The sequence below is a fragment of the Hylobates moloch genome, unplaced genomic scaffold, assembly GCF_009828535.3.
Source record: "Hylobates moloch isolate HMO894 unplaced genomic scaffold, HMol_V3 SCAFFOLD_12, whole genome shotgun sequence".
In the NCBI taxonomy this organism is placed as follows: domain Eukaryota; kingdom Metazoa; phylum Chordata; class Mammalia; order Primates; family Hylobatidae; genus Hylobates; species Hylobates moloch.
The window spans coordinates 19,898,488-19,910,912 of record NW_026652287.1 but is presented as its reverse complement, the minus strand read 5'-3'; the positions used below and the strand labels follow the sequence as shown (position 1 = coordinate 19,910,912).

The 12,425-nt window shown below is 46.1% G+C and overlaps 1 protein-coding gene across 1 annotated transcript in view; it reads left to right on the top strand.

Annotated features, from left to right (window-relative positions):
• The window catches only part of OAS2 (2'-5'-oligoadenylate synthetase 2), a 30,968-nt gene extending 19,966 nt beyond the window's left edge, over positions 1 to 11,002 (top strand). Inside the window, exons 6-10 of the mRNA XM_032168611.2 lie at positions 1,948 to 2,118; positions 3,941 to 4,229; positions 5,386 to 5,573; positions 6,680 to 6,918; positions 8,366 to 11,002. Of these exons, the coding sequence (XP_032024502.1) occupies positions 1,948 to 2,118; positions 3,941 to 4,229; positions 5,386 to 5,573; positions 6,680 to 6,918; positions 8,366 to 8,534 (1,056 nt within the window). The 3' untranslated portion in view covers positions 8,535 to 11,002. The remainder of the gene's footprint in view (positions 1 to 1,947; positions 2,119 to 3,940; positions 4,230 to 5,385; positions 5,574 to 6,679; positions 6,919 to 8,365) is intronic.
• Positions 11,003 to 12,425: the final 1,423 nt, after the last annotated feature.

Sequence of the window (12,425 nt, the reverse complement as noted above, 5' to 3'; positions counted from 1 at the left end):
GGAAGGGGCAGTTTTGGCAATGAATATGCCTTCAATAGGTACCGTCCTCAGCAACTATAAGGCCAACTTACAACATCTGAGAACAACCAAGGTTGGCCTTCAACTTTCAAGCTGAGTGCCCTTCCCCACCTCCAGGTGAGCTAGCCCATCTTGTCTGTGTTGCCAGCAAAAGTACAACATTTGTATAGAACAGTAATTAGTTGCCTCTTACTGCTGTTTTTAAAAAAATGCCCTAAACTTAGTGGCTTAAAACACATGAATTTGAGCCAGGCATAGTGGCTCACACTTGTAATCCAAACACTTTGGGAGGCTGAGGCGGGAGGATTGCTTGAGAATAGGAGTTTGAGACCACCCTGAGCAACATAACAATATCCTGTCTCTACAAAAATAAATAAATAAATTAGCCAGCTGCAGGGTGTAAATCTGTAGTCCCAGCTAGTTGGGAGGCTGAGGCAGGAGGATCATTTGAGCAAGGGAGATCAAGGGTGCAGTGAGCCATGATTGTGCCACTGCATTCAGCCTGGGCGACAGAGCAAGACCCTGTCTCAAAATTACTTTTGCACCAACCAAAAATATATATATATATGTTTCCTCACCTTTTCAGGCTCCTTGAGGCTGTCCAAATTTCTTGGCTCATGGCCCCTTCCTCCATCTTCAAAGCCAATAGCATAGCATCTTCCAGCCCCTCTCTCTACTTCCAACAACACACCACCTCCTCCAATTCTAACCCTCCTGACTCCCTCTTATAAGTACCCTTGTCCTTATAAGCACAGTGGCTCATGCCTGTAATTACAGCACTTTGGGAGGCTGAGGTGGGAGAATTGCTTGAGACCAGGAGTTTGAGACCAGCCTGGGGAACCTAGTGAGACTCCCATCTCTACAAAAAAAAAAAAAAAAAAAAATAGCTAGGCATGGTGGCACAAACCTGTGGACCCAGCTACTCAGGAGATTGAGGCTGGAGGATCCCTTGAGCCCAGGAATTGGAGACTGCAGTGAACTATAATGGCACCACTGCCCTCCAGCTTGGGTGACAGAGCCAGACACTGTTTCTGAAAAAACGTGGGCTAGAATCATAGGTTGGAAGGCTACCTATTGGGTTCTATGCTCACTACCTAGGTGATGGGATCATTCATACACCAAGCCTCAGCGACATGCAATTTACCCATGTAAAAACCCACACATATACATCCTTGAACCTAAAGTAAAAGTGGAGAAAAATGTATTAATTAATTCAATTAAAAATTAAAATTAAGAGGAAAAAGACCCCTGTGATGACATCAGGCCAATCCAGGTAATGCAGAATAATCCTCCCATCTCTAGCGCCTTAACCACGTGTGCTTCAGAGGGAGCACAGCTGTGCCAAAACCTGGACTTTGAACTGTTCGCCTCCAGAACTGGGAGAGAATAAACTTCTGTTGTTTTAAGCCACCTAGCTGTGGTCACTTGTTATGGCAGCCTTTGGAAACCAACACACCTGCACATGGCATGTTTAATGCAGGCTGATACAACCTCAAGAAAGGAATGGATGTGGTCATCAGCAATCTCCAATACCTACAGCAAATGGGAAAACAGGGAAGGACCAGAGGTGTAGGTAAAGCAAAAAGCCACAGGTCATTAGGAGGTGATGCTCCAACTGGGCATGGAAAAGGAGTTTGGAGTTAGGAACACGACAGATCTGCCTGGACAAGGATCCAGATCTCTCCTAGGGGGAAGGAGGGGCAACTAGGACAGTTTTTGTGTCTGTGGGGGGTCTTGTGTGCCACCCCAAACTCTCAGCTGTGTTCTTGGGATGTATTTGTGCAAGGACAAAAGACGGAAAAGATGCCAGCCCGCGAGCTGGAGGGCAGTTGGGAGAGGCAGGGTAGGGGGCCCAGTACAGGCAGGAAAGGAAGCCTTGGGTGGGCTTACAGCGGCCACTCATACTTGGGGTCTTCCTTCCTTCCCCAGCCTGCACCACTCTTCACGACCCCAGGCCACCTTCTGGATAAGTTCATCAAGGAGTTTCTCCAGCCCAACAAATGCTTCCTAGAGCAGATCGACAGTGCTGTTAACATCATCCGTACATTCCTTAAAGAAAACTGCTTCCGACAATCAACCGCCAAGATCCAGATTGTCCGGGTGAGCACTGGCCTTTCTCATGTCTTGTTGGAATGATGTAATACTCGGCATTCCTGGAAGGGAGGTGAGCATTGTAGCTCTCCAGGATCCATCTACCTTCAGAAACTTGAGGAAGGGAAGCCAAGAGTTAAGGGAACTAGGACACTAGTTTTCAGGGGGGCTGTGGATAGACTGCCTAGGTCATTAACAACACAACTTTGATGCTGTATTGTTATTCTTGGGGCTGTTGGCCACCCTTGGGGCTCTTGGGCCTGGAGACACATCACTCCCGTCTGCCTCTGTCATCACACCTTTTCTTCTGTGTCCTCCCCCTTCTCTTCTTTTCTAAGAACACTTGTCATTGGATTTAGGGCCCAGCCTGATCCAGAATGATCTCATCTCCAGATCCTTAACTCAGTTACATCTGCAAAGACCCTTTTTCCAAATAAGGCCACATCCACAGGCCCCCAGAGCATGTATTTTTAGGGGTCCACCATCGAACCCACTGCAGATTCTAAGGAGCTTAGAATCTCCTCCTCTGAGTGACTGGAGCCCAGCTTGCCCCATCAGCTGAGCTAGAGATCAGAGGCTTCGGTCATTCTTGTCTGTGGCTCAAAGGCCATGGGGCTGGCGTATTTCTGTCTGTTTACTGGTCACACGACCAGATAAACGTGTCCCCGTAGTCACAAGAAGGGAAGGAGGAAAATATTATTATGTACGCGTAAACATCTGCAGTGATGTCAGAACAAATCTGTGCAACTAGAGAGAGGGGCCTGGGAAATGGCACCAATAGCCCCGGGGCAATGAGTGAACTGTCTCATTGAAGGTCACTGGAGTGAAAACAGGACTGAGTTTCTGATCGGTGTTAGAATTGTCAAAGCATGTGCGTTCTCCTCTCCTTCCTGAAACCCCATTCACGTGATAGTCAGTGAAAAAGAAAAGGTATATGACACATCAAAGGAGAAAAGAGAGCCATCGGCAGATAAGACATTGCTTTCCATCTTCCCGAAATTGGTTGAAGGTTTCTCTGCTAAGGCCAGAGGAAGGTGACACCTAGAGATTGTAAGGAAGGGGCTACAGTCCGGGAGGAGCCGCTGAAGCCCACCTCTTAAAGACAAAGGTGGGCTGCATGAATGAAGGGGGCTGGAACAGGGATGAATTGAGGATCTGCATAGAGGAAACAGAACACACCCTTTCCTCACCTCCTTAACCCATGTAATCAGGCATTTAATACCCATGGATAAAATAAAACATTTTTCTCTACAGAAACTAAATGGAGGAGAAGGAGGAGGAAGAGGAGGAGGGAGGGAAGGGAGAAGCTTTAATGGCGGAGACATAAATAGCCCACAAAGCCTAAAATATCTACTATCTGGCCCTTTGCAGAAAGTTTACCAACCCTGTACCTCAATTATGGATATTCACCCAATGATCGCCAGACCTGCAGGAGAAAACACACATCAAAGAACAGATGTGTACCTTCACCATAATGATTGCATTCCGCTCAATTTATTTGGTTACAGGAATCCAAATAAAGCTAAATATGTCTTTAGGCAAAATCTTTAGGAAATTGACCTGAGAAGCAGGTAACTTGTAACTAGTCCATCAGTTGTTCATGTATAAAAGGCAGGAGAATAATTGCCTTTGGAACTGTATTATTTAATAGCTGCATTATCTATTAGTTTGTAAAAGAAAACCCTTTGCTTTGGACTCAGCCCTCACTGGACCCTAACGCAGAACTTGGCCTTGGAAACAGTGTCAGTTAGCCCAACTGGTGCCAGCCCATGGGAGCACCGGACTCCTCAGTCAAGGATATTCTGGATCTCAACCTTCCTTTCTTCCTTAGGGAGGATCAACCGCCAAAGGCACAGCTCTGAAGACTGGCTCTGATGCCGACCTCGTCGTGTTCCATAACTCACTTAAAAGCTACACCTCCCAAAAAAATGAGCGACACAAAATCGTCAAGGAAATCCACAAACAGCTGGAAGCCTTTTGGAGGGAGAAGAAGGAGGAGCTTGAAGTCAGCTTTGAGCCTCCCAAGTGGAAGGCTCCCAGGGTGCTGCGCTTCTCTCTGAAATCCAAAGTCCTCAACGAAAGTGTCAGCTTTGATGTGCTTCCTGCCTTTAATGCACTGGGTAAGGCTCCCCAGACCTTAACTTGGAAGTGATGGTGGACAGAAGGTCCAGGGAGAGCCACAGGACTTGATTACGGGCTCTGAAAACATGTGCCACTCATGGGTCCCTGGCCCCAGCAAGTGGCATTAATCGTGGCAGTAATACTTTACACTTGTATATGATTTTGGTCCCATTTCTCATTTCCAAGCATGGTGGTGCGTGCCTGTAATCCCAGTAATCGGGGAGGCTGAGGCAGGAGAATTGCTTGAACCCGGGAGGTGGAGGTTGCAGTGCGAGATCGTGCCACTGCACTCCAGCCTGGGTAACAGAGTGAGACTCCGTCTGAAAACAAACAAACAAACACACAAACAAAACAAGCAGTTGGGCTGGGCATAGAGGCTCACACCTGTAATCCCAATATCTTGGGAGGCGGGAAGATTGCTTGATCCAGGAGTTCGAGACCAGCCTGGGCAACATAGTGAGACTTCATCCCAAAAATAAATAAATAAATAAACAAAATTAGCCAGGCATGGTGGCACATGCCTATAGTCCCACATACCCAGGAGGCTGAGGTGGGAAGATTGCTTGAGCCCAGGAGATGGAGGCAACAGTAAGCTGTGATCATGCCACTGCACTCCAGTCTGGGGCAACAGAGCAAAACTCTGTCTCAAAAAAGCAAAAAACAAAAACAAAAACAACAACAACAAAAAAAACCAAGAAGCAGAGCGCCAGATTTAGCCCAGGGGGGCATAGTTCACTAACTCCAGATCAGTGTTGTCCCAGAGATCTTTCTGTGATCATGAAAATGTTCTACGTCTGGGTTCTACAACTACTGAGAGCTTGACATGTGGCTACAGCAACTGAGGAACTAAATTTTTAATTTTCATTCCCTCTAATGAATGTGAGTGCAAATGGCCACATTGGCTGGTGGCTGCTCTGTTAGTCTAAGTCTAGATAATACTTTAATAATACCACCTGCACCCGTGTAGATCACATAATTTTTTACTTATCTCATTGTTCTGGAGATGCTCCCTATGTCTTAGACATCAGTCTTTCAAATACGCTAATACTATTCAGAGTAATTTCCCAGAATTAAATCATATTTGTCAAAAATGTTTTGGAATCTGTTACTTACTATGCGTATTAAAGCAGGATGTCAATCTCTCCCTCATGCCAGGTCAGCTGAGTTCTGGCTCCACACCCAGCCCCGAGGTTTATGCAGGGCTCATTGATCTGTATAAATCCTCGGACCTCCCGGGAGGAGAGTTTTCTACCTGTTTCACAGTCCTGCAGCGAAACTTCATTCGCTCCCGGCCCACCAAACTAAAGGATTTAATTCGCCTGGTGAAGCACTGGTACAAAGAGGTAAGGACAGTCCTTGTTCTGACCATGGGGTTATTATTTTTACCAGTAAGCCATGAACATTAAGCCCTGTTGCCCACAATCTCCCATGCTGAGGGCTGAGCCACTTTGGAGAATCTGCCCACTGGGTATCTTTACGATGTTCCCATCACTAATCCTGTTCATTTGGGTCAGGCGTTGATGGCTTCTGCCCATCAAAGCTGCTACATGTGGTTTACTTTGCCCTCACACTGGCCAAAGAATTCTGCAGGAATCCAAGTGACCTTGCCTGGGGAGGGTGGGTGGAAGCTGGGATTTACATGCCCACACGTTGCCAATAGGACTTTTCTGCTTCCCGGTTCACATGCTCTCTCTCAGAAGGCAGGTTGAAGCTGTAGGTGGAGCCTGGGCTGCATTTTCTATATACCCAGCTCACAGGAGCTTGAACAACTGGTCAGCCCCCTAAGCCCCTACTACAAGTGATCCTCAGGCAAGTAACCCCAGATTCATGCACTGTAGGGTGCTGAGCAGCATCCCTAGTCTCTACCCAGTCTCCCCTCACTCGCACACAAGGTAGCTTCTGAATATCCTCATGACAGTAAACATCAAGCATCATATCAGCTCTTCCTGAGATGCTTCCTTTCTGTGTCTAGCTCCCTGAAATGTGAAACCAAGACCAAACTCTGTAGTTTTCATCCCAGAAAATCAGAGAGCTGGCATGGCGCGTCAGAAGACTCGGGGCTGTGGCGTGACCTTGAGTGAGTCAGTCCACTTCCCGCAGCCTCAAAGTCTTCAGCTAAAATGCAGGTCATGCTGCTTGGGTTGTGGGGAAGATTAGGAATGATGTGGGTAAATGCCCATAGCTGGCATGCAGTGGGTTTCTAGTAAACTGTAGCTGTATTGTTGTCCTAGGAAGGCATATATGGTCAAAAGCACAACAGAGAAACTGAAATGTGCTGCCTACCAGCTGCCAGGTGGACTCCTATAGGCTGTACAGTTTAGACATCCAAGCTGCAGAGTTTGAGCACACCAGCATGACACTGTGACTCAGTTGCCTTGCTGTGGTCCCTGTGTGGCTGTCACTGAGCTCCTACGCTACCAGTTCATCTGATGTTCCCACTCTTCCCTAGTGTGAAAGGAAACTGAAGCCAAAGGGGTCTTTGCCCCCAAAGTATGCCTTGGAGCTGCTCACCATCTATGCCTGGGAGCAGGGGAGTGGAGTGTCGGATTTTGACACTGCAGAAGGTTTCCGGACGGTCCTGGAGCTGGTCACACAATATCAGCAGCTCTGCATCTTCTGGAAGATCAATTACAACTTTGAAGATGAGACCGTGAGGAAGTTCCTACTGAGCCAGTTGCAGAAAACCAGGTGCCCTCACCCTAGTCCCGTCCTTTTCTTAAACTGATTCCCTTGAACACTGTCTCAGCAACCCGGATTTTCCTCTTCTGGGGTCACAATTCATTCCTTGCACGAGAGGGGGAAAGTGCTAGCCAACAGAACCTGTCACAGTCTCCAGGGATAAAACCTAGCGGGGGCAGGAGAAAATGCTGTTCAGAAAAAACAGAGAAGGAAGGTTCAAGATACCAGGTCCCTGAGTTGCTTTCATCTAAGAGGAGTTAGAGTTGGAAGCTTGTCCCTGAGAATTAACACTATCATTCACAGGCCGATTTATCCTGCAGAGTTTTTATTGGATTAGGGTTTATCTACTCTTTCAGACCTTCAAGAACAGTAAGAAATCGTATCCATCTGGTTAGGGCCACCAGCAAGTCACAAAAACAATGGAAACCAGAGGAAAGGAAAAAGAGAAAGTAAAGGAGCATTGAAAAACAATAGAGGAGAAGTAAGAGAGAAGGAGACCCCCAGGGGGTTGCCTACCCTGGGTTCTTGGCAACAACGTATTTGATTAAATTATGTATCATATTTTAGCTGACATAGCAAGGAGGAGATATTTAGATTATGCCTTCATTATGCCTTCATGAGTATAGCAATTAACAGCTTTCAAAACACTTTTGGCAAATACAATTTAATTCTAGAAGTTGCTTTTGTTTTTTTGTTTTTGTTTTTGTTTTTTGAGACAGTCTCGCTGTCGCCCAGGCTGGAGTGCAGTGGCGCGATTTCGGCTCACTGCAGGCTCCGCTCCCCGGGGTTCACGCCATTCTCCTGGCTCAGCCTCCCGAGTAGCTGGGACTACAAGCGCCACCTTGCCCGGCTAATTTTTTGTATTTTTAGTAGAGACGGGGTTTCACTGTGTTAGCCAGGATGGTCTCGATCTCCTGACCTCGTGATCCGCCCGCCTTGGCCTCCCAAAGTGCTGGGATTACAGGCGTGAGCCACCGTGTCCGGCCAGTTGCTTTTGTTTTTGTTTTTGTTTTGGAGACACAGCCTCACTCTGTCACCCAGGCTGGAGTGCAGTGGCACAACCTCAGCTCACTGCAACCTTTGCCTCCCGGGTTCAAGCTGATTCTCCTGCCTCAGCCTCCCAAGTAGCTGGGACTACAGGTGCGCACCACCACGCCCAGCTAATTTTTGTATTTTTAGTAGAGATGGGGTTTCTCCATGTTGGCCAGGATGTTCTCGAACTCCTGGCCCCAAGTGATCCTCCCACTTCAGCCTCCCAAAGTGCTGGGATTACAGGCATGAGCCACTGTACGCGGCCTCTAGAAAGTTACTTTGAACCCTACTAGTATATTTGAGTTGCTGACATCTAACCTGTAAGAACACATTGTCTTATTGCTGAAAGTATTACAGGATGGACCCCAAATTCTGAAGTCACTGGTTTTTGGAATCTCCTAATGCCTTCTAACCTCTCATTCAGGCCTGTGATCTTGGACCCAGCCGAACCCACAGGTGACGTGGGTGGAGGGGACCGTTGGTGTTGGCATCTTCTGGCAAAAGAAGCAAAGGAATGGTTATTCTCTCTCTGCTTCAAGGATGGGACTGGAAACCCAATACCACCCTGGAAAGTGCCGGTAAAAGTCATCTAAAGGAGGCGTTGTCTGGAAATAGCCCTGTAACAGGCTTGAATCAAAGAACTTCTCCTACTGTAGCAACCTGAAATTAACTCAGACACAAATAACAGGAAACCCAGCTCACAGGAGCTTAAACAACTGGTCAGCCCCCTAGGCCCCCACTACAAGTGATCCTCAGGCAGGTAACCCCGGATTCATGCACTGTAGGGCGCTGCGCAGCATCGCTAGTCTCTACCCAGTAGATGCCACTAGCCCTCCTCTTCCAGTGACAACCGAAAGTCTTCAGACATTGTCAAACGTTCCCCTGGGTTCACAGATCTTTCTGCCTTTGGCTTTTGGCTCCACCCTCTTTAGCTGTTGATTTGAGTACTCATGGCCCTGAAAGCGGCCACGGTACCTCCAGATGGCAGGTTCACGATCAAAGCAGGAAGAAGGAAAAGATACCCAAAGGTCAAGAACACAGTGATTTTATTAGAAGCTTCATCCAGCAAATTATCTTCCATTTCATTGCTCAGAAATGTCATGTGGTTACCTATAACTTGAAGGTGGCTACAAAGATGACTGTGGACATGGGTTGCACTGGCCAACCAAGGATGTCTGCCACACCTCTCCAAAGCCCTCCCTACCTACCAAGATATACCTGGTATATTCCACCAGGATATCCTCCCTCCAGGTATACTTGGTTCTCTCCACCAGGTTCTTTCTTTAAAGCAGGATTTCTCAACTTTGATACTTACTCACATTTGGGACTAGACAGTTCTTTGTTTGGAGGCTGTCTTGTGCATTGTAGGATGTTGAGCAGCATCTCTGGCCTCTACCCACTAGATGCTACCCAGTTGTGACAACTGAAAGTGTCTTGAGACTTTATCATGTGTCTTCTGCCCTAGGTGAGAACCCTTGCAGTAGAGGAACCCTACACCCCAGCCCTGGGTGGAAGTAGGGAAGAGGTGGCCAAGCCAACCATGGGGTTAGCTCTAATTATTAAGATATGCATTATAAATAAGTACCAAAAAATTGTCTCTTGCAATAGTTACCTTCCCAGATACAGGTTCCCCCTTTTTTCCCCTAACTCTTTTAAGCAATGGTTGTAACTATTAGGAGACATTGCTCTCCCACATATGTTTTTCTTTTTAGACAATGCAGACACCAGGAGGTTGTGGAGCTAGGATCCATTCTATTGTCAATGAGATGTTCTCATCCAGAAGCCATAGAATCCTGAATAATAATTCTAGAAGAAACTTCTAGAGGCCATCTGGCAATCGCTTTTAAAGACTCGGCCACCATAAGAAAGAGTCACTCACATCCATTCTTCCCTTGATGGTCCCTATTCCTCCTTCCATTGCTTCTTGGACTTCTTGAAATCAATCAAGACTGCAAACCCTTTCATAAAGTCTTGCCTTGCTGAACTCCCTCTCTGCAGGCGGCCTGCCTTTAAAAAGAGTTGCTGTCATCCACTTTATGTGCATCATATTTCTGTCAACTTGTACTTTTTTTCTTGTATTTTTCCAATTAGCTCCTCCTTTTTCCTTCCAGTCTAAAAAAGGAATCCTCTGTGTCTTCAAAGAGAAGCTCTTTACTTGCCCCTTGGTTCTCATAACTCTGTGATCTTGCTCTCGGTGCTTCCAACTCATCCACATCCTGTCTGTTTCCTCTGTATACAAAACCCTTCCTGCCCCTGCTGACACAGACATCTTCTATGCCAGCAGTCAGCCAACCCTTTCATTAGATCTTCAAGCTCTCCAAAGGCTCAAATTATAACTGTTGCCATATTTATATGAGGCTGTTGTCTTTTCCTTCTGAGCCTGCCTTTCTCTCCCCACCCAGGAGTATCCTCTTGCCAAATCAAAAGACTTTTTCCTTGGGCTTTAGCCTTGAAGATACTTGAAGGTCTAGGTGCTTTAACCTCACATACCCTCACTTAAACTTTTATCACTGTTGCATATACCAGTTGTGATACAATAAAGAATGTATCTGGCTTTTGTGCCTAGTTCCTAGCACACAGCTTCAAAAACTCTAGAGTTTCCTGATAGGAGTGTCTTTTGTATTCATAATAAGCCCTTTTCACCCCTCCCTGGGTTTATGCTAACAAAGTTACCCGTGGTGGGCCCTTAGTTTCAAGGGAGGAGTTGGCCAAGCCAGAAAGACCAAGCATGTGATTAAAGCATTGGAATTTTCAGCCCCATCCCACCCCCAATCTCCAAGGAGGTGATGGGGCTGGAAATTGAGTTCAATTTTAACATGGCCAGTGATTTAAGCAATGATGCCTATGTAAAGAAACCCCAATAAAAACTCTGGACAGTGAGGCTTGGGGAACTTCCTGGTTAGTGAACATTCTAAGGTACTAGGAAGGTAGCACATCCTGATTCCACAGGGACAAAGGCTCCTGAGCCCTGGACCCTTCCAGTGCTTGCCAACCTACACATCTCTTTGTCTGGCTCTTCATTTATATTCTTTATAATAAAATGGTGATTGTAAGTAGAGCATTTTCCTGAGTTCTATGAGTCATTCTGCAAATTATCAAAACTGAAGGAAAGTTATGGAAACTCCCAAGTTTGTAACCAAGTCGGACAGAGGTGTGGGTAGCCTGGGGACCCCATGTATGGCTGGAGTCTGAAAGAAGGGTGGACCTGGTGAGGACCTTGCTCTTTAAATTGTGGGATCTACACAAATTCCAGGTAGTCAGTGCCACATTTGACTTAAATTGCAGGACAGTCAGCTGGTGTCACAGATTAGGTGTTGGAATGCACCACTACTCTTGTCCAGGATGCAGGCAAAAGAAATATATATGAAGATGTTGAAAAATGGAAGAATACAGGAAACAAGCATGAGAATAAAAAGCAAAAATAATTTTTAAAAGTTTTTTAAATAATGAAAAACATTTAATGAAAGAATGACCACTTTCAGTACACATCTACTCAATCTACAACTAGATTACCAGGGCCTTCTGGATGCCCAAACTTGCACTAGATACATAGGCAGGAAACAAGGAAGAGGAAACTGTAAGACGCTGCCCCCATCCTCACGGGGCTTAGCTGGAGGAACTGGAACACAGAGCCCTAAATCCCTTAAAGAAAAATGAAGGACCAGGCTTGGTGGTTCACACCAGTAATCCCAGCACTTTGGGAGGCCAAGGTAGGTGGATCACTTGAGAATAGGAGTTTGAGACCAGCCTGGACAACATGATGAAACTCCACCTCTATTAAAACTACAAAAAAATTAGCTGGGTGTGGTTGTAGACGCCTGTAATCCCAGCTACCCAGGAGTCTGAGACAGGAGAATTACTTGAGCCTGGGAGGCAGAGGTTGCAGTGAGCCGAGATCATGCCACTGTACTCCAGCCTGGGCAACAAAGTGAGACCCCATCTCAAGAAAAAAAAAAAAGGAAAAGAAAAGAAAAGAAAAATGAAGGGCAGTTTACCACACGTGCCAAGGGAGATGTATATGATGAGAAAGACCATAAAGAACAAGGTGAGCTGCTCAAAGCCACACAAAGGCAGAACGGGACTGTTTCAGTTTTTCTCATCAATGTCTTCTCAGCACTCAGTAGACATTTAAATTCATTAAGAGCAAAGAGAATAAAATGTTCACAGTAATCAAGAAACATGCATTCATGGGTCACTACTGGAAGTAGCTAGGGCACCAACCCTTTCTCAGAATATTGGCAACAAATGGCCCTGAAGAGGCAATAATTAAACCCAGCCTTTCTTATACAAACTGTATTTCAGGATTAAAAGGGCAGCCATAACTGATGAGGAAATTTTATTCTTTTTTTTACGGAAGAATTCCATTTAATAAATGTTTAAAAGATGTACCATTCAGGACATAGGCGTGGGCAAGGACTTCATGTCTAAAACACCAAAAGCAATGGCAACAAAAGCCAAAATTGACAAATGGGATCTAATTAAAC